Source organism: Rousettus aegyptiacus, unplaced genomic scaffold (genome assembly GCF_014176215.1).
Source record: "Rousettus aegyptiacus isolate mRouAeg1 unplaced genomic scaffold, mRouAeg1.p scaffold_m13_p_17, whole genome shotgun sequence".
Classification (NCBI taxonomy): Eukaryota; Metazoa; Chordata; class Mammalia; order Chiroptera; family Pteropodidae; genus Rousettus; species Rousettus aegyptiacus.
Window position 1 is genome coordinate 12,924,961 of NW_023416292.1, and position 21,757 is coordinate 12,946,717.

Here is a 21,757-nt window from a genome sequence, read left to right on the forward strand (position 1 = left end):
CACGTGAAGCGTTAGAACAGGCATTATATTCCTGCACAAACGTTTAATGCCTGCCTGCAACGGATGAGTCACTCTGCGCGGGTCCTGCGGATTCAAAACATTTTACACCCAGTTCTCTGCTCTGAGTGTTTATACTTAACTGAGGAGGCAAGACCGACATAAAAAGACTCCAGCGACGCAGTACAGTGCTTTGTGAAAGGCGCGGCTATAAGGGCGATAGGAGTTTAAAATAAGGAGAGATCGTCGTAGGCTGGTGTCATCTAGGAAAGCGTCAAGTCCTGGCGGTTCTCAAGCTGAGCTTGGACAGCAGCGTGGACTTTAAACAAGAGGAGTCGCGTGGTGAGGGTGCCAGCGGCAGAGGAAACAGACTGAGCAGCACCGTTGTTGAAAAAGCGTTCTCGCCCTGGAAGAGGGTTGGCCTCATACAGAAGGAAATGCAGTTTGAAGGCTGGAGTGGCTTCGGTGTTGTAGTCTTTGGTGCCCAGCTAACGCGGCGTGCCCATCCGAAAGCAGCGAGGAGCCAAGGACGGTTTCAGGAGAGGGAGTCGGGCTACAAGTATTTATTAAACGCCACGTTGCACGGATTGTTCAAGACGCCGGGGGCGCAGCAGCGAACAAAACTGACAGAAGCTCCGCTGGCGAGGAATGTGTATTGCAATGCGGAGAGAGGAGATGACAGGTCAAGGAGGCAGCCTCAGGGATGCTCGGGGGCAGAGTGTTTGGAGCAGAGCAGCAGCACGTGCAAACGCTGCTGGGAAGGAGGGCGAGGCGCTTGGGGAACAAAAGGCCAGCGTTGGAGTCCGCGGAACGAGGAGCTGAGAGGAGGAGAGGATGCACGGAGGAAGAAGCGAACGGGCCACGCAGAGTCTGTGGCCACAGTAAGGAACCAAGAGTGATGGGGCGCCATGCGCACTGGAGGAGGGGGCGGGCGAGATGTGATTTATGCACCGAGAAGGATCGCTTAGACTGTGGTGTGTGGATCCTGCAGTGTCGGGGGGCCCCATCACCTCCTTTGGTGAGAGATGGTGGTGATCGGGCTGCAAGCCGTAGCAGAGAGGTGATGAAAAGCAGGATTTACGACATGTTTTGGTGGTAGAGCCAACAGGACTTACAGAGACCTGGATGCAGGTCACGAAGGAAAGAAAGGAGTCGAGATGGCTCCAGGATTTTGGCCTGGTGTACCATGTAACAAGATGGGAGAGGCTTCATGGGGAAAGATTTGGGGAGAGACATTTTGGTGATGTAAGCTTAAGATATTTATTGAACATCTGAAGGGAAAAGTTAGGAGATTTGGCTACATGAGTTTGGAGTTTAAGGAGAGACTCCAGGTGGAGACAGACATTTGAGGGTGATGAGCATTAAAAGGATATTTGAAGCCGTGGAACAGTGTGAGCTTGTTTAGTAATAGAACATCCAAAGCAAAGAAGAAAACGAGGAGGACAGATCCCTGGGGGAGATGAGCAGCCCGAAAGCCAGAAGGAAAAACTGAGACAAGTTTCAAAAAGGAGCCAGACGCTGCTGAGAAGTCAAGTAAAATGAGGACAAGGACTTGACGGTTGGTTCTGTCAAGATAGAGATCTGTGGTGAGCTTGATAAAAGCCACTCGGTACCACGCTGGGACGTAAGCCCAGAGGAGTGGGCTGAAGAGGGGGCAGCGAGGAGATGAGGAGGTGGAACCTTTGGGGAACGGAGACTAGAGAAAAGGATGACGGCTGCAAGGGAGAGAGAGATCGAGGCAGAGGCTGTTTTGCTTTTAATGCTGCTCATTTTTCGAGACAGGATTTTAGCATGTTTGCATGCTAACGAGAAGGACCCAACATATAAGGAGAGCTCGATGACGTAGAGGAGAAGATGAATTGTAAGGCTGAAGTCCTTGAGAAAACCGCAGAAAACATCGGAGAGGTTGTCCTGGATTGGAGCAGGGCTGCTTCTTCCACTGTAGCCGATTGTAGAGGCAGGATGTCTAGGTGCAGATGCGGCTGGGTTTGTGGACTCCTGTGGGCCAGTCTTCAGCTCCAGAGAGAGGTTGGAGGTTTCGGGGGAGAGAACAAGGCGTAAACTAGGTCTCTCAGAGAGGGGGGAAGTAAATTTCTCTGTGGAAGTATAGTTGCATCATTTGGCGGTGTTGAGCGCCAATTTGACATCTGTGGTTGCCGTTTTGAAATGACTCAGTCAAAACAACTGTGTGAATTTCTCTTGCCGTGTTTTTCTTGGTGCTGAGTAAGTGGACAACTGAGTTTAAGCGGGGTTGGGGTTTTACCAGCCAGCTCAGTGGAAGAGATTCAGGAGTCTTTGTAAGGAACAAGCGAGAGGGCTCGACCATGAGATCCGGGTTGGGTACCGACAGAAGCGAGGACATGAAGCGTGTGATGGACGCAGACACCGCAGCTGGAATGATCGTTGGTGTTAAGGTCAAGGACCTGGAAGCCACAGGCTGTCGGGCGGATCGCCACGCGGATGCTGAGCTTTCTAAAACTGACGGCAGGGACAGTGAGACTGTGAGCCCGAGGCTGGAGTCATCGGTGGCAGAAGGGGTATGACTAGGTCCAGGGGGCTAAGATTCCCTCAAAGATTCTGAGAGCTTTGAAGGACGAAAGAGAAACGGTTCGGAGTGAGTTGAGGGGTATGAGAAAAATCAGTTTCCGTTCTGACAGCTGAAAAGGAGGCAGTGTTCTCAGAAGAAAGCCGAGTCTTAGTTAAAACAAAAAAGGCAAAGAGACATTCAGAAAACACAAAGGGACTGGAAATGTTGGAGAACTTAGGAATTTCAGAAATCAGAGTGGGAGGGTTTGGGTGGGAGGGGGTCCTCGGGGAATAACAGTGGCCAGCGCTCACTAAAGGCACCGTGCCCGTCTGCACCTGTACTTCCTCATTAGTACGCGAGGAGCTACACAGACCCTCTGTGGATGTGCTTCCTGTACAGAAAACTTGGGGCTAAATGGCAGGAGGCTAGATCTTGTAAAAGTGATAGAAATAAATGGGTTTTGAGACGTGAGGAGATCGGTCTTGGAAATCACAGTGCGAGGCAATGGGCAATCTGAGGTGCTTTTTCTCCATGACAACATTTGGAGGCAACAGCATGTCATGTAAAGATTCTTAGGAATACTGGATCTGAAGTCAGAAGGTCTGAAACTGAGTTCCCGCCCTCCGTTCCCAGTCCCTCGCGATGTGACCTTGGACAAGTCCACATTGGAGTTGGTCTTGATTTCTTCGTCTATAGTATACGTGCTGCTGAAGCAAGCACTCGGTTTCTTCATCTGAAAGAGCAAACAGACAACACCAACAACAAAGGGAAGCTATAAAATGATGGGGTGAATATGAAAGCACCTGATTGCAAAGCGCTTGACTGTTATGGCCGAGAGCAGAGCTGTTCTTGAGGAAGGAAATTATTTTGATAACAGTTCACACATTGAGTTTGAATGAGGCAAGACAAAGAGCACTTGAGCGAAAAATATTAAAACTTCCCAAGCACAGCGGGCAAGGACTGAGCTGTGGCAATGGAAGACGTTTGGTAGAAAGTATAGAAAAGAGGTGTCAGGATTTGGGCCAAGCGCAATCTCTCAGACGCTTTTCTGAGCATGACTGGGCTGGTATGTTGTATGCTGGGTGGTGTGTACTCCAGTGTAGACCACAGAAGGAGTAAACAGGGATGGTCAGCCAGGAGCAAGGACTTAGCTAACTGAGCCCAGTCGCCCAAGGCCAATTTGACGCCCAGGGCTAGCTTCGAGGGCAGGGTTGGGGTGGGGGGGATCAAGGGTTCTGGGACAGGAGTCAGACCTAGATTTAAATGCCGGTTCTATCAGCTCTGTGACCTTGGAAAAGTTATTTAAGGCTTCGTTTCCTTATCTGTAAAAATAGGGGCACTCATACCTATCCCAGCACACAGGTTGTGAAGATTAAATAAATGTGATTACAGATGTCAAGAGCGTAGCCCAGAGTCAGTGAGTGATAAGAACTCTGGAACAATAGCCATTCTCGTTCCTAGATCTCGAAACTATTCGGGTGCCAAGGAAGCACATTGTCCCAAGTGGAGGTGCAGAGAAGGCATAAGTATGGGGAAGGATTCCGTGAGGGACTCGATAAAGTATGAATGACGGAGTCAGAAATGACCCCAAACTGAGGCTGGAATACCTAACCCAAAGACACATCTCTTCTCCCCACATAGTAAGTCTCTTAGGCCTAACTTGTATTATTTCCTGTTTTCCCTATGGCTTAGCTCTGCCTTTAGTGGCGAAACCCAGGCATATTTCTTACATTTTTATTTAATGGTGGTTTTCAAGAGCCAGCCACTTTGGGCTTTTCTGGGACACTTGTCCTGTGAACACAAGACTACCCATGTCTGATGGAAACAGAGTGGCCGAAAGCAGTCTCTTTGGCTGAAAAGCGAAAGCCACATAGGCCACGTGAGTGGCAAACAGAGACCAAGAGTGTCAAAAGACAACCCCTCCCAAGTCTAAGGCCTAAGGAGGGAGAGCCAGACAGCTCCTCAAACACTAACAGGAAGGAGTTTGAATGTTAAGTTTCTCTTAAAAACCCAACTCTGTACATGGCGGACCCTCAGTAAATATTTGTTGGTTTTGAAAGAAATTAATAAGGGTTGGAGTGGAGCAGAAAGGACCGGAACATTCTGGGCCGCAGACACTTGCCCCGTGTGCTCACAGAAATGGAGCCGTCAGGTCAGGGTTGAGCCGAAGCCTTGTGTTTGGCTCAGGAGACCCTGTCTCGCTACCTTCTAGAACGTCACATCACTTGATCCTAAGTGAAACCGAATGTCACAGTTTCTCTTTAATACCCCAGCGAAGGGTAAGTCGATTAAATAATACCCTTTGGCATGTGTCTCAATGAGAATGAGTGAGGTTATGCTGGTGTAAATGGTCGTGTGTACCAACTGGTGCCCAGGTCTCCCTGGCTTGACACAGGGCTCATTTCAGGCTCTGCAAGTCCGCAGTGGCCCTGGTGTCCTTCGCGGTCAGCCGCCTGCCGTGTGTGGGCACATCACTCTGGGCTGCTTCGAATGGTGGCTTCTGCACGTGAACACATGCCACTATGATCGTTGTGGCGGGGCTGGGGTCGGGGGAGAGGGTTTGGAGGGTGGAGAGGCAGCGATTCGCGTGCCAAGACTAACTCCAAGCGTGGGGCTCTGCATTCCTCTCATCTACCTGGAGTGGAGGAGAACGGAGATTGGTGAACTAGTCATAGCCATGACCCATAGTTCTTCAAACAACCCAGTCGCCAGCTTCCGCGTAAAATTTTCTTTGTATTATCTTTTCATGAAAAAACAACGGAGTACTTTGTACGATATGAAAAATCTTCAAGACTGTTTCAAGTTTTTAATCAATATTGCTGCCAACCTTTTAACATATACAGTTTCTAAAGAAAGCTTTTTTTTTTGAATATCAAATAAATAATATTTTTGTTACTTAAGATATGATGTCCTTCACATCTTGAAACTTCCTTGGTGGCCCTGTGCCAAGGTCTAGGACACAAGCTAGCCCTCAGAGCTGAATTTGTGTTAAAATAAAGGACTTTTTGTGTACCTGTAGCAAAACCTACTTGGGTGGGGTAAAACTAGTCCTAGACCTTGACAATTTTAATTGTATAGAAAAAAGCATTATTCAGAAAAAGGCTGGCCTAGTTCTGAGCTCTTTCATCATCGGCCACAGCAAGTAACAGCTAAGGGTTATCGAGCATTTGCTATATTAATACACTGTGGTGACTGCTTCGCTTGCAGGTATCATTCAAATTTTATCACACCTTAAAAGATAAGCTTTTACTGTCCTGATTTTCCACACAAAGAAGCAGGCTTAGAGAGGTCACCTGACTGACCTTTACATACCAGTTTGAACCCAGAGCATCTGTCTTCAGAGTCCTCGCCCTTAGCAGTTACCCCAAACTACCCCCCACTCCTGCAACAAGTCTTAATGGAAACGGAGCAAGTGCTGCCGTCTGCGCGCGAACAAGTGCTGTCGAAACCAGCGCCCTATTGGTCAGGCTTCTCGTGTAGCGGCTCAGCGGTCACCCCCGCCCTGCGCGTCCAGGTGACGCTCCTGGAGGGCAGGTGTGTGGATGGAATTCTGTTCTCTGACTCTCACTAACGAAGCACTCTGCGTCTTTCTTGTGTCTTCCAGTTGACCGTCCTCCAATGGAACCCTCCCAGTTTGTCTCGGTTGTCCCTAAATATCCAGACAAGATGGGATTTGATGAGGTAGGAAAGGTGTCTCTGTGCGTGTGTGTGTGTGTGTGTGTGTGTGTGTGTACTCATGCACGCATGCTCGCTTGTGCCTGTGTGCTGCACGCTTCTACGTCTACACCGAAAACCGAAACGCAAGCCTGAGCCATGCGCGCGAGAGCCAGCAAGACAGGCCCGGCTGCTGAAAAGGCATTGAGGTCTTGGGGAAAATACTTGGCTTTTGTTGTGCCTCAGTTTCCTTTTCTTAAAAAAAAAAAGGAGTATCATGGTGAAAGTGAATTAATCATTGAGTCAGAAAGTTACTATTTAGTAGTACAAGTGAATTTGATATTTTTTCCTAAAACATTGCCGTATTTTATCATCGTTTTATCAAGATTCAAGGGCAAGGTAAAGAGGATATGCGTTTCAGGAACTGGAGTTTAACTTTATCCTGAGTGGGGAGAAACTGTTCTGGAACACTCCATGCTTTATTTTCTCTCTGCCTTTTTTTTTTTTTTTTTTTTCGTGAAAAAAGATTGGAGGGCAGAGTTGAAAACACAAAGAAACGAGAGAAAAAAGCCTGTTCTAAAATTCTGCCTTTCATCAGACGAGACCTTCATGATAGCTCTCTGAGGGCCGATTTATTATTGAGTTTCGATTATATAAAGAATGAAGCAAAACTATAAAGAGATGCTTCTCTGTAACAGGCACGACATATTTGATATTTGACAAGTACCCATTTCATGAGTCGTGACTCCAAGTCACAGGATCCTTCGTGGTCCCTCATGTCATGTAGTTGCCGATCAGGATTCAGGAGCTTGGTGATCTAGAGGCTCGGGCAGTGCCTCGGAAATCCATGAACGGAGAGAATCTTTCACAAATCCTGAATGTATTATACGCCAAACTTTGCGCCCTGTACTCATTGCCACTGTTTCATCGAAAGAAAATGCCTTGTTTATCGCCCCATTCCACATATAATACATGTCCCCAAAGTACAGCCATATTAAAGAACGACTAGAACTGGGAATTGGGGTTTTGTCTATAAAACTGATTCCGAGCTGGACTTGGGAAGGAGTGTTCCATGAATATTAAGTGGAAAAGAGTTAGCAGCTATTATGCTATGTCCACGGAGGGCAGAATAAGAGATGATTTTAAGCGTGGGGGAGAGGAATTAGATTGGGGTATACTTAATTTTTAAAAACGATCAGGGCTGCAGAGAACATTGGCCTCCCTACAGCTCTCACCGCTGAGTTCTCTAGGTAAAAGAACCCAAGAGAACATCTGTTCATTTTTTCCTTCTGTAAACACATTCCTATGAGGGCCAAACCGAAGCAAATAAAATAGAACGAAACCGGGATCTTCTAGCTCAGGTCTTCCACTTGGGGATGGATGTGAGGACTGGGTAGCTTCCAGAAGCCTTCTGAAAAAAGCCAACTATAGGAAGTGACCCAGGCTCAGGGACACTACTTCCCTGAGCCCAGAGTAATCACCTCTCTGTCTGGAACAGAGACAGGATGGTGGAAAAAAAAGAATTTCAGGGGCCTTTCCAACCCTCCCAGCTCTCTGTGACCGTGCGGGTGGTGTCTGGACTGCATTCGACTGTGTGGCTCTTTCTCTGTTTACCGTTTGCTGAGTGCGAGTGAGTCGTCTGTGCTTTTTCTTCATGGCTACAGTTTTTATTGCACTCGTCCTGGAACTGGAACAGAATTGTTATTTACTAGCGTGGTCCCGGGCTGCAGGTCTCTGGTTTGAGAAGACTTTTTTTTTTGTTGTGTGTCTGTTAAATTTTTGTTTCCTCTTGTTCTCACTCTCCTGGAGTGGCCCCAGGTAGCTCCATGTGTACACGTAGGCAATGCCCTTTCCACATCCGTAAAACGGGAGAGGCTGGAACGTGGCCCATCGTGGTCTGATTCTAAACAGGAAGAAAATGAAGTATAAAAGAACACTCCCTATTAAGTCATAACATCCCAAGTAATGAGGCAAAGAGAGTCACCGGAGACATTATGTTTTTTTTTTTTGTTTAATTACCCAGTTAAGTAAACAAAGGAGGCAATGAAATCATGAGGCACCTAACCCACTTTGCCCTAAATCTGGCAGATGACGTCTTCAAAGAGGACGTCTTGCTCCTCCATCAGTTTCTTTGCCCTTTATAAATAGATGAAAGTGAGAGTACTTTGTAAGGAAGGGGTGATGTTTTAGCTTTCGATCTCAGTAAAACATATAGCATATTGATGACCACATTTTAAATGTGATCCAACGCTTAATCCAGTGTATTCTGAACTCCAGGCTAGTGATAAGACATAGTTTCTTCCTTCTTCGGGATGTAGCATAAAGCAAACTTTATCATAAACCACATATCATAGAAGGTTTAATCTGTACTGGACTCACTAAATGAGTTTGTTCAACTACCTCTTTTTTTAAAAAATAAGGGTCTGGAGCTTGAAATATTACCTGTCTTCCTAAAAGTCACCTCGATGGTTAGTCAGGGTGAAGCTAACATCATTTGACATGTTCCTGCAGGTTTCTCCTTTCTCATGCTAAATGTCTCCCCATCTTGGGGGACTAGTTTAATGTTCAAAATGAGTTTATTACTGCTCGTACCCAAAAGACTTTATTAAAATACTAATTTACCTAAAATAGCATTCACGAGGCTTTAGGTATTTCTATGGCTTCTTAACTCTGGGAATAATCAGGACAGCCTCTTTATCTGTAAGTCCTTGTCGTGGCCTCATGATATGTGTGTGTTAAGTGCAGCCACCAGGGATGCAGAGGCCAACATGAGGTATTTCTGGTGGATCCAGCCTCATGGGAGGAAATCTGAGTGCAGGTTGTTTGGGAGTTCATGGACCAGTAGGGGTCCATGCTGTAGTGTTTCCCACAGATACACGTGACGTGGAAATGAAGCCTTTTCATTTCTCTCCTTTTTCTCAAAGGGCTAATCCCTAGGGCCGAGCCTCTTCTCTTCACTTCTTTCAGAAAAATTCCTTTGTCTCTAAGGGAGTTGAATTCTGGCAAAGAAGCTACTGAAATTGAGACCTTGATAATTTGGTTTGGAACTTTTGTAAATAAAATGAATGTGTGAAGACTAGATTTTTCTTATTTTTTGACTGACTTTAAATTTTTCTACAGTGGATATACATTAAAATAGCTCATATTAGTACCCATGAGATAGGACCGTTATTATCCCAGTTTTACAAATGAGGAAACTGAGGCATAGGAACGGGTCCAAAGCAAACACTGGTAAATGACAGCCAGGGTGTAACCTCAGGTCTGCTGATAAGTTTAACCACTTGCCAAACTGCCTTCTATCCCTTGGTGCCTATGTTTTGGGTTTAATTCACCGTCGGCCTCCCGAAGAGTAACTTTTGCAACCATCCTATCGCAAGAACAAGGCGAACACGTTCATCGACGGGCATTAGAGAAACAAAGAGAGGGACAACTCACCGCAGAGGGCTCAGCTTTTAAAGTAATTCCGTTTTGATTCATGTCACTCGACTGGTATAAAATACAAACAAATCTTCACAACTTTCTCCGTCGTTGCCGCTTCTCATTCTAACAAAACGTTAAAACTCTGGTCCTTACATTTGCTTAAATCCTCAAACGACCTGGAGTAAGACTTGAGTAACCCGTGTTTCTCTTCTTTTTTTTCCCTTTCTGCATTAGATTTTCATGATAAACCTCAAACGCAGAAAAGATCGGCGCGACCGGATGTTACGCACCCTGTATGAGCAGGAGATCGAGGTCAAGGTTGTGGAGGCCGTCGATGGAAAGTGAGTCCGCTTTTTTTTTTTTTTTTTTCTAAAACCCTTGCAGCTGTGTTCAGAGTGGCGACGTCCCCTCTGACAGAGTGGTTCCGGGTGGCAGGGATGTGCGGTCATCAGAATATAGGCCCGTTTTTATAACAGCCATGTGCAGCTTACTTTGGGGGAAACATGACTTACAGTAGCATGGAAGCTAATTTCCCCGTGTAGAGCAGGCCGGACGTCCAGTCGCCTTCCAGCCATCTCTGGTCTTCATCACGCCGAAGGCTCACGCTGGAGTTGATGTTCCTCCATCTCTTGGAGTTCTTGTAATGCTGGGGTGGTTTCCAGATTTCTGTAGTGTATCGGAAGGAATGCGTTCAGAGTTGCATTCAGTGCCTGATTTAGAACAGTCTTAAACTTGGGCGACCTGAAGAAAATAAATGGAAAAAGTGCATAACTGTTATGTGAGATCTGCCTGGGCTGATTACTTTCCCCAAGAGTATGGGTTAGATTCCTTAAAGAGTTCTTGTTATTGATGTCGTTATTTTCTTCTGCTTTTCCTTGCTTTGCCCTCTTATTTGACACCCTATGTCAAGACATAGATTTTTGAAAAATTTGCAGTTTTGTGTTGTAGGTTAGTTTGGAATATGAATGTTTCTAACAAGGATGGCTAGAAGTTGCTGTGGAAATTCTTATGACTCCTTTAGAGAATTTCATCAGTGTTTCTCAAAGTGTGGCCTGGGCCCCATGGCAGAGTCCCCAGGGCCCGGTGAGAGGATAGCTTCCTGAGTCCCATCCTGAAGCTGCTGAAACATGATCTTTAGGGCTGGCCAGGAACCTGTATTATTTAGACACCTTGAGGTGATTTTCTCAGATAACGTTGCTACATAAAATATAGTACACCCAGTTAAATTTGTCCCAAACATTGCATGGGGCTTACTTATACTAAAAAATTATTTATTGTTTTATTTGCAATTTGTATATGTCAGCCTACTGCCTTCTGGTTTCTAATGGGAATCAGCTATTAATCTTATTAAGAATACAGTTTATCCTTGATCACTATGGGGGTTAAGGGCACTAACCCTCCCCACCCCCGCACAGTGGGAAATTCGCATGTAACTTTTGACTCCCCCAAATCTTAACTACAAATAGCCTACTGTTGACCAGAAGCCTTCCTGATAATATAAGCGTTCAATTAACACATATTTTGTATGTTATCTGTATTATACTGTATTCTTACAATGAACAACTAGAGATAAGAAAATGTCATTAAGAAAATCGTAAGGAAAATACATTTACTGTATTTGTTGGAAAGAATCTGAGTATAAGTAGACCTGGAACAGTCCAGGGGTCAGCTGTAGTTTATATGTGGTGATTCACGTCTCCCTTACTGTTCACATGATTCTTTCTGCTATTTTTGTTTTTAACTTTTTTTAAAAAAATTTAGGTCCAAAGAAAAGACACACACATGCACACGATTCCTCTCCTTATTCCTGCCAGTATTTAATATTTTTATTAAAGCCACTTTCCTTCATTAGGAAAATAATTTTTCAAAGTTGTCAAAAAAAAACAAACAAAAAAAAAACAAAAACAAAACAAAAAAAACCCTGATGATATTTAGAACCATGGTGCGTTTTATGAGGAATACACAACATACAAGACACCCTCTTGTTTTCACAAAGCTCGTAACGCCACCATGACACGTTAACCCTGAGGAATGCCTAAGGAATTATGGGAAACCTGCGGATAAAGGCCTCTGGGAATATGCCGAACTCTCCTTCTGGCTTCTGAGATGGGACCAACTCAACGTGCTAGTTTTTCTCTGTCCCACAGGGCACTCAACACAAGCCAGCTGAAGGCCCTGAATATCGAGATGCTGCCTGGATATCGAGACCCCTATTCCTCCAGGCCTCTCACCAGGGGCGAAATCGGCTGCTTTCTGAGCCACTACTCTGTCTGGAAAGAGGTAAATGACGCTGTATTCAGACATGCAGCTTTGTAATGAGGAGGGAAGGGGGTGGGACTTTGCAGCTGAGTTAGGGCCAGACCCGTAACTGTTCTGGAAGCATGGCTGGAAGTTGCCATTGTTACTGCGTGTCTTCCTCTGAGACGAGGCCAGCAACAAATAAGGAGAGCTAACCTGGGTGCCACTTGGGATAATGGCGGGAGAAGGTACCCGTGTTCTGGGGGCCGCACTCCTATCGATGGATTCTTATTCTTAGTAGAAATGCCTTATTCGTATCCAGCATGTCTTCATTTACTAAATGATTTCATACAGGAAGTCACACCGAAGTCATGGGAGCTGGGTCAGGAGGGATGGGGCCATTTTACCCGAGAAGAAATAAATAATATGCTGTCCAGAAGAGAAGTGGCGGGGACAGGACTTAAACCCATACCCTACACGTCGAGCATTAATAGGGGTGCTGTTGGAGCCGAGGCTTCCTGATTAGGGGACAATTCTCATAAGAAAAGAAGAAGTCTCTAAAGAAGAACCCCTTGAATGTCTTCTCTCTTCGAATGATCCAGTCTATGCCCATCTTTTCTTTTTCTCTTTAGAGTTCAAACAGAATGTAACAGATATATCTATATCTATCTATATCTATATCTATATCTATATCTATATCTATATCTATATCTATATCTATATCTATATCTATATCTATATCTATATCTATATCTATATCTATCTATCTAGATATAGATAGGTTGATATAGATATAGATATAAAATAATATCTATATCTATATCTCTATATCTATATCTATATCCATCTATCTATCTAGATATAGATAGGTTGGTATAGATATAGATATAGATATAAAATAATATCTATATCTATTGATATAGATATAGATATAAAATAATATCTATATCTATATCTATATCTATCTAGATATAGATAGATATAGGCCAATGAAATTTCACAAACTGAACAACATACCCATACTAACCAGCACCCAGATGGAGAAACAGGTTGCCAGCACCCCAGAAATATGTCCTCTGTGTTTCCTTGTCATCACCCGCCCCCAAGGGAAATCTCCACCCTGACTTTTAATGACAGCAGGAATAGTTTTGTCTACTTTTGTACTTTTTTAATACGAACGGAAACCATATGGTCACGTACAAGCTCTCGACATTCCGTTTGTGAGCGTCATCTGCAGCGTTGCATTGAATTGCTGATCATACATTCTTATTGCTGTACATATATCACAGTTGATCGATCCATTCTGGTGTTGATGGGCATCAGCTTAGAATCCAGTTACGAGCTCTCACATATTATGGTACTATATTCTTGGTGTTTTCCTACTTCTTTATCTAATAAAAATAGGTATCAAACTTTTCACAGGGTGTCTCCCCTGATGACCTTTATAGGTAATCGACCGGGAGCTGGAGAAGACTCTTGTTATTGAGGACGACGTGCGTTTCGAACATCAGTTTAAGAAGAAGCTGATGAAGCTGATGGATGACATTGACCAGGCTCAGCTGGATTGGGAACTGATGTGAGTGACGAGACAAACTTATTAGAGGGCACTGAGGGGCGCTCGGTCCTTTCCGAAGGACAGCGAGCCCCGCCTCCCCAGCTGGTAGGCGATAACGGCTCAAGCTTCTGCTTACCTGGTTCTTTCTCCTATAATGTTCCCAGAAACCAGAAGTGAGTAGAGTATAGCCACTGGCTTCTGCAGAGTGAGAAAGAAACTATGGGAGATTCTTTATGAGCCCTGGAGTCTGCCTGCAGATCAGGGGCCTTCAGAATGAGCGCTTACTCGGGAGCATTGCAGAAATCCCACCTGGGAAGCCACGTGGTACACGGAGAGGCTGTGAAGTCAGAGGAGGAGGCATTCATTCCAGGGCAAGGGTTCTGCGTCACACTGCAGCCTCAGCAGGTCCCCTCTGCAGCCTCTGGCGGTGTGGGAGGTTGGCGAGGGGCGAGTCTCCTCTGCTGGGAAGGGAAGCCATGCGAGCAGGGAGATCACCGACAGCTGGGCTTGGTGCGGGTCAGAGGCTGTCACAGGAAAACCAGGTTCGCCAAGCAGAACTGACATTCGGTTAATGCTCATTGTCTGCTACCTATGGGGATTGAGTTTCTCTCTCTCTCTCTCTCTCCCCCTCTCCTTTCCTCCCTCCTCTCCTCCCTTCTTTTCATCTTAAACCAAAATGACACTTTTTGCTTCTCTCCAATGAGGCAGAAAATTCCCAGGCATATGTTCGCTCCCCAGCTGTGTGTCAAAGGCAATTCCGTCAAGGCAGACCCTGTTCCTTTGGAGCGGCTGCAGCAGACAAGCTGCCCCCTCCCATCCTCGGAGGAAAACTTAACTACGGGCCCATAGCACTGTTCAGAGCTCTAAAGAAACCGAGTAGTGGCTCCACTAACCCATGGGAAATAGACCCGGAGGTCTTTGCTGCGTCATGAAGAGACTGGCTGCTTGTCACATAGCAGCCACGAGATTAGGTTCTCACTGTCCCTTAAGACTCCTCCAGGAGTCACCACACCTCAGCCTTCTGAATCTGTGGCTCTGCAGCCTGCAGTTAAGGCCTCATGGGCATGGAGGCTGGAAGCTATTTTGTCCTCACGTGACATGTGCAAAGGTCGCTTTCACATAAGCTTCGGAGGCACTGAGGACTCGGAGAGTCGAAGGCTTAGAACTGGCACATATCCCTGTTCGTTTGTAGTTTTGTTGGTGCATTTCTTGGGAAAAAGTACCAGCAGACCCAAGAAAGAAGAACAGTTCTAATAAGGATACAGGACAAAGAAAAACAAACAGCTGTTTTCTACATTTCACAGACTTCTCAAGTCAAAATGTTCTAAATCTATTGTGTAATCTTAAAGAGTTATAGTGGTTTCAAGTTTTTCACCTCTCACTTTCTAAAATAAATAAGAAACAAATGTTACTTAAACTCAAAACATGAAAGCTGCTAGGCTATCCGTGGCTGCTATATTAAATTTCTTTGGAAAACAAGGAAATAGTCAATGAGAAGGCTAGGACAAGCCGCTGAGTCATACGGGGCAGTGCCACCCAATAGGAAGATCGTGTGAACCACGTATATCATTTAAAAATTTCCGGTAATCACATTGAAAAGGTAAAAATAACTCAGGCGAAATTAACTTTAATGACACATGTTCCCTAACCCAACACATCTAAATGTTATTTTAACATGTAATCAATTTTTAAAAACTATTAATGAGTTAGTCTACATCCCTTTTTTGTGCCTTTTTCAAAATCCAGGCTGTGTTTTACACTCACGAGACATCTCAATTCGATGCTAAGTTTTCGACTTGCAGACGTAAACTGGCGTCTTACCAAAACAATACGTTTTGTTTAATAATGACAGTCGTTTGATTTAAAACAATAAATTTTGTGTAATAAGTGTTACGCAGTTATTAGTGTGTGAAATGTTTTCCGTACCTTCAATTTTATCATCTAAATGAAGTAATATTGATAAATTGAGTACAGACTCAGTTCCTCAGTCACTTGAGCCATGATGCCTCAAGCACTCAGCAGAAGTTTCTCTTCCACTCGATCCTACATGAAATTCAGACTCTTAGGTCTGAAGAGACGGTGGCTGAGAGGATTCATTTGATGTCCTCAGAGGAACTGAGGGTGAACGTCGACTCGTTCCACAAATCCTGGGATGCTTCGACAAGAGGAATCCTTTGAATGTGGAGACAGTTTTAGAGCAAAAGGCAGGAAGTCAGCTTGGCCTGGCTCTCAGGAAGCAGGCACCTCCTCAAGCTGCTCAAAGCAGGTGGAAAACCAACAGGTTCCAGACAAAAGTAATGGATTCCAGATCCAGGAGTCGCTGTGGATAGGCGGAAATGGCTGAGGGCACCCCTTGGGTGGCAGAAGTTGTTCATGGAGGGAGGACAAGACTAGCCTGGGTGCCTTTCTCAGAGCAGAGCTCTCGGAGAAAGCCTGGGTGGAGCTAGGTGAGTATAAGGGGGGAGAAGGTCACACAGGCATGGTCGTCCATTCTCCCCAGGAAGAGCCCCCTTGGGGCCACTCTTGGGTCCCTGCATCTTTTACTGCTGACCGTTTCTTTCCCACAGCCTTTTTTGTCTAGTGTTTACTACCAGTAGCATTTGGAGAGACGTGCAGAAACCACGGATGGCTGAGACTCTGGGGACTTGAAAATGACAGACTCAGAATTCTCACATCTTTGTCCCCTTCCGACCTCTATAAACAAAGCTGGAGATTCCATACCACCTTTGGGCAATGATCCGAAAGATCTTTTAGTATCTCTACATCTTAACTTTCTGGCTTAAACACAGTCTGCTAGGCAACAGTAGATGAGATGTTGATAAATGGAGCCAGGGAAATGGTACCAGTGACGCTGGATGACGGTCATGGTTGGTGACGTGATGCATTTAACACAAGACGCAGTTGGTCTGGGCTTTCCAAAGCGTCTTCAAAGCTGTGCTCTGTTCTTATAGATGTCCAGTCTCCCAACTGGAATTTTCTCCTCTGCCCACTTCCTTTCAGCTACATCGGTAGGAAGAGGATGCAAGTAAAGGAGCCAGAGAAAGCAGTGCCCAACGTGGTAAATCTGGTCGAAGCCGACTATTCCTACTGGACGCTGGGCTACGCCATTTCTCTGCAAGGCGCACAGAAGCTGGTGGGAGCCGATCCTTTCGGGAAGATGCTGCCGGTGGACGAGTTCCTGCCAATCATGTACAACAAGCATCCTGTGTGAGTGCCCCGCACTGCCTGCCCGTCCCGTGGGCACAGCCCGCCCGTTCATTACCCCGCTCAGTTTCCGGTGGTACTCGATATTTTCTAAAGGTGTGCTGCTTTCCTAAATGATCTTTCCACAATCATGACCCGGGTGGCTAACTCAAGTGATTATCCCTTTTGCAGATGGGGAAGATGAGGCAGAAATGGTGAGTCTTGCAGGGGGGGGTCCTCTTTAATACCCAATGTGTAATTTAATTGGACCTAATCTGCTCAGTCTTCTCCTTGTCTTCTTACTTCCATAACTCGTATACCTCAAGGTGAAGCTCATCTTCCTAAGCACTTCGAATTTTTCAACTCATTTCTCAGTCTATTGTGTGTACTGCTGGCCAGGCAGTGGCTTACAATGTAGTCAGGAACCGAGACCTGTGAACAGTCGATGTGATGTATTGTGACACCTGTGATCACAGAGGTGTGTTGAAGGCTCAGGGAGAGTGAGGCGGCCTCTGCACAGGGTATCCACGGAAGACAGCAGTGTCATGCCCAGGGTTCCTATAACCCAAGAGCTCACACTGACCCAGCACTTATTGAAGGGTGTGGCAGCTAATGGTGTGTTTGTCAGCCTCCCCAATAACCGTGTCCCCTGAGGCAGGAACAGCCTTATATGCCTCTGCCCTTAGAGCCTAGACCAATCTCTACACGTACAAGCTGCTCATTCAATGATTCCTAAATTCATTAATGGAGCAGGAGAGCTGGTTCTAACCTGGGTTCCTTCTCTCGGTTTCTGTGTGATTCTCACCTAGATGGTCTTCATTTTAGTGGTTGAGAGTTCCTGATCTCCGTCTTGCTCACTTTGTCTCCTGCCCTCAGTAAAGAGGGAGCTCCTCGCCCTCTTTCTGCAACATGTCAGAAACCTATTGCATCCTGGAAGAAACATGGAGGCCAACCATCATGTCTTCAACAGAAAGGAAGTTAACACCTATGGGGCACTCACTGATCTAGAAGCTGAGCAGATGTCACTTCATATAATCCGCACAGGAGCTGAGGGATGGGGGTCAAATCATTCCTCAACTTTACACTCACGGGGAGCTGGAATGCAAAGCCAGCTTGGCACGTCTCCAAGCCTACCCCAAGCTCACTGCCATCCAGATCCAGCTGTCTAATTTACTGACTAGGACCGGGGTGTTTTCTATCAATCGATCACACTTATTAATCATTATGGTCCAACCGAGCTTAATTCTTAACTTTTAGAGTAAGACCTAAAAAATTCATCTTTTTAAACTAGTCTATCCAAATACAACAGAAATATCCTGACTTGTCTTTGCGTGCTTGTTTAGATCACCTGAAAGCCCTTCAAGATCTTTTATTGTGTTTATAAAGTTTTCCAAAAAAAGGACACAACTTAAAAGATAATTGAATGAATTCCCGACAGTTTAAGAGATAACGAGCAGAGCCACTCGCTCCTTTCCCGTGTTCCATCAGCGTCCTGCCCCTCACGCACCTGTGCCCTCTCGTTTCCAGAGCTGAGTACAAGGAGTATTACAAGTCCAGAGACCTGAAGGCCTTCTCTGCAGAACCCTTGCTCATCTACCCGACACACTACACGGGCCAGCCGGGGTACCTGAGTGACACGGAGACCTCAACCATCTGGGACAATGAGACGGTGGCTACTGACTGGGACAGGACCCATTCCTGGAAGTCCCGGAAGCAAGGTCACATCCACCGCAACGCCAAGAACACAGAGGCCCTGCCGCCATCCGCCTCCCTGGACACAGTGCCTTCGAGGGACGAGCTATGAAGCCTCCAAGGGCTTCGCCACCCTTCGGTTTTGCTAACAGGCTGTTCATCTGTTTGCTCCGGGTTCTTCTCGTGGTCAGTCATCTAACCAAAGAGGTCCAATGCGATTGATCAAAAGTAATATATTTTCGACAAGGAAGGAGAATAAGGAAACTAAACCCAAATTTCCTAGGATGGTTGGAAGATAGGCTTTATGGCAACCGTTGAGGGGGTCGATGCCTAGTCCACTACCCATGTGATACCCGTTCTCACATTAAGGTTGAAAAATACGGCTCAGCGACCTGTCCGAGAGAAAGGTGCTCACCACACTGTCTCATCGGTACATAGGTGGGCAAGGCAGCCATGCCCGCTGGACCACACCCATTGGTCTGATGGGCCCATTCGATGTCATAGATGTAGCCTTGTAGACTTGTGTATTTCACAAGTTTGTGGGGAAAATCAAATCCCTTAAAATCAAATTAATTGTTTTTTTTTTTTTTTTTTTTTTTTTTGCTTAAAGGAATTCTGTGAGGAGCCTTATTGCAAAGTGAATTTTTCATCACAGTCCTAATTACACAACAGGGCTGGGTGTTGGGTCCGAGACTCGGCCTTTGACCATCGTGGCGATCGAAGGTCTCATAAAGAGGTTCCGGTTCGCCACGTGGGTATAGCTTAGTAGATATTCGGGGGGTTTGTGTAGACACTTGAGGAAAACACAACTCAAACTTTGACCTTTTGATTGCGGTCACTTGAGTTAGGGTGCTCTATTTATGGAGATAAATTTAATATATAAGGGGTTAGGGCTGGCGTCTACTTTCTGTGCTGGAGGTTCAGCTCGTCAGACTCACCCCTCCGCCTGGGGATGAATTGCAGGTGTGAGTTTTCTGTGTCACTGTTCAGAGGCAGAGCACATCTGTCGGGCCGGCAACTGTCCTTGCCTGGGTCTTTCATTCGTTTGCATTATTTATTTTACAAAATGCGGGGGAAGTATCTGTTAGAAACGGCAGAAAAACAGACGTTTCGAGCTTTCGTGGCACCCTGGCGAGCGATCGGTGGGGACACGTCGGCTCAACGATCTGGTCCTGCATTTCCCAGGTGGACTCTCTAGTGGGGGAACCCCAGCCGTCCTGAAGCCGATGACTCTCCACTCCCGGGGAGAGACCCCGGTCAGAAACAACGGGCTGATAGCTGACTCAGGCCCAAACCGGGGAAGCTCTGGGAGTCGGGATCCTGGGCAGACGACCGCTCTGCTTTCTCTACAGATCGATTTTCTGTAAAAGGCAGAGCTGGACGACACCCCCTCTTCCAGCTCCGCCATCTGTGATGCTTGGCTATCTCAGGCCAGTTTGCTTCGGGTTTGCGTTCTCGTGCCTGCAAGCAGCAAAACTTTGCCTCCAGAAATAGCCTCCCCGAGCCTCCTGTCTGCTCACGCCTCCCCCGGCGGCCCCCACGCTGGAGCTTGAGGCTTTGGAGCAGAGCCCGGGGCCGGGGTTGCTGCGTGCACCAGCTCACTGCTCCCCAGAGAGGCCCCGAATGCAGGACGGGGCCGCGTGCCTTCCAGGGGGCCCCGGCCTGGGACTTCCTCCTTGATTTATTAACGCCGACACGCTCCTACACTGACTAACGGGCCAGGAGACCGAGGAAAGGGCCATCGGTTGACTCCAATTTTTACTGCATAGACACAGCTGTCAGAGCTTGGCTCTTTTTATTTTTATTTTATTTTTCCTAGAAAAACAGAAAGAGCACCTGGAGAGCTTGTGAAAAACCCTTAGGTGATCCCTACGGTTTCCTTAAGTATTTCGTTTGCGTATTTTAGTGCGTGCAAGTGTGTGTGACGTTCACGATATTTTTTTAATGGGGTGGGAGGTGGCTGGGGTATTGGGATTGGGGGCTGAGTTGTTTTTTGTATGGTTTTGTTTAACAGAGAACATTTTTTTTTTTTCCTATTTCCCTGTCAGCCGGTCTGATGGGTTTATGAATTCCCATTCTTAAAAGACATTGGTTTTAAATCGTAGAATTTTAGAATTGGACTGTCCTACTGTGAAGAAAGTTCTGGTTCTGTTAGCCCAGGCATCGTTTCTCCCTGCTCTTGTCTGGGATGCCAAGCATCGTCCTTCTGTTGCGAAGGTGTGAACTGCAGACCCAGCGTGTCTTTAAAAAAGTCGCCTCTTCAGCAATCCCGGGGTCCCTTGGCCTCCTTCTTCCTCCCGCCCCCCCTTGAGAAAGTCGAGACATCTGACCTTCGCCACGTCAGAGGCTCTGCCTCCGGCCGTGGCACCTGCTCTCTGCCTCTGGCAGTTGAACTCCATCCGGATCCCTGTCTGGATCTTGGGATCCAGCGTGGAATCTTCTGGACAGATGACCCCGACTTGAGCAGTGCTGGTGCTACTGAGTATGGACAGAGGACACACTGTGGGGCTTTGCTTTGGGTTCCCTGGGGCCCGCCGCCAGCGCTCTGGAAAACAGGGAGGAGCCAGCATCCCAGCATGCTCCACTGTCTGCCATGCTGTGTCATTTCAGGAGGTGAAGTGATAAACGACTTGCCTTCTAGAGCTCTTTGTGAAAAATTAAAAACAAAAAAAAAATTGTTTGGCTCAACGCTACGATTGTTCATTGGTTCCTCCAACACTGATCGATGGTCAGTATTGTTGGGATTTTCAGGTCTGCTCCGGAACAAAGACGTCAAAGGCCAGAAATAACGGGAGAGGGTGGTCACTGACCTTCCTGTCTGGTGGGGGTCGTTTTGGACTGATGGGTAGAGGTGGGTCAGCTGAAAAGGATCCTAGGCTAAACAACAGGAGTGCTCAGTGGGAAGGTGGGGGGAGGGGTCCGGCTTGCGTTCGTGTGCTATATAGGTCAGCCTATCCATTCATTGAAAGGTACTGAGATGCTTGTACAAGGCCAAAGAGCTTTATCCTGGGCAAAGGAAGAGAGAGAGAGAGAGAGAGAGAGAGAGAGAGAGAGAGAGAGAGAGAGAGATTGAGAGAGAGAGAGAGAGAGAGAGAGAGAAAGAGAGAGAGAGAGAAAGATTGAGAAAGAGAGAGAGAGAGAGAGAGAAAGAGAGAGAGAGAGAGAAAGATTGAGAGAGAGAGAGAGAGAGAGAGAGAGAGAAAGAGAGCGCGCAAATCCACTGCGGCCTTAGCGGCCCCTTGGATTTCATGCTCCCCACAAACCTCAGGCCCTGTACTGGGCACTGAGATGCTCAGAGGGCAGGAAAAGTCTTCGCTGCTGTGGGCTCTGTGGTCCAGGAGCAGCCAGGAGAGCAGGGTGGCTTGACTCCAGAGGCTGGAACGGAGTGGGCCGTAGGACCCCAGACGCCCTGGTTCTGCTGAGGAGGCCTGTCGAGGCACCTTGTGGGAAAGCGACAGTTGTGTTGCTTTGAGGGGCATGAACGGCAGTGT

At 46.6% G+C, this 21,757-nt stretch overlaps 1 protein-coding gene across 2 annotated transcripts in view; it reads left to right on the forward strand.

Moving 5' to 3' along the window:
• Positions 1-20,941, forward strand: part of COLGALT2 (collagen beta(1-O)galactosyltransferase 2) — an 80,249-nt gene extending 59,308 nt beyond the window's left edge. The window contains exons 7-12 of one of the 2 annotated variants that reach the window (XM_016145600.2): positions 6,129-6,205; positions 9,833-9,939; positions 11,746-11,878; positions 13,285-13,412; positions 16,392-16,598; positions 18,102-20,941. In XM_016145600.2, the coding sequence (XP_016001086.2) occupies positions 6,129-6,205; positions 9,833-9,939; positions 11,746-11,878; positions 13,285-13,412; positions 16,392-16,598; positions 18,102-18,378 (929 nt within the window). In that variant the 3' untranslated portion in view covers positions 18,379-20,941. The remainder of the gene's footprint in view (positions 1-6,128; positions 6,206-9,832; positions 9,940-11,745; positions 11,879-13,284; positions 13,413-16,391; positions 16,599-18,101) is intronic. The other variant, XM_036234523.1, reaches the window with a different exon arrangement.
• Positions 20,942-21,757: the final 816 nt, after the last annotated feature.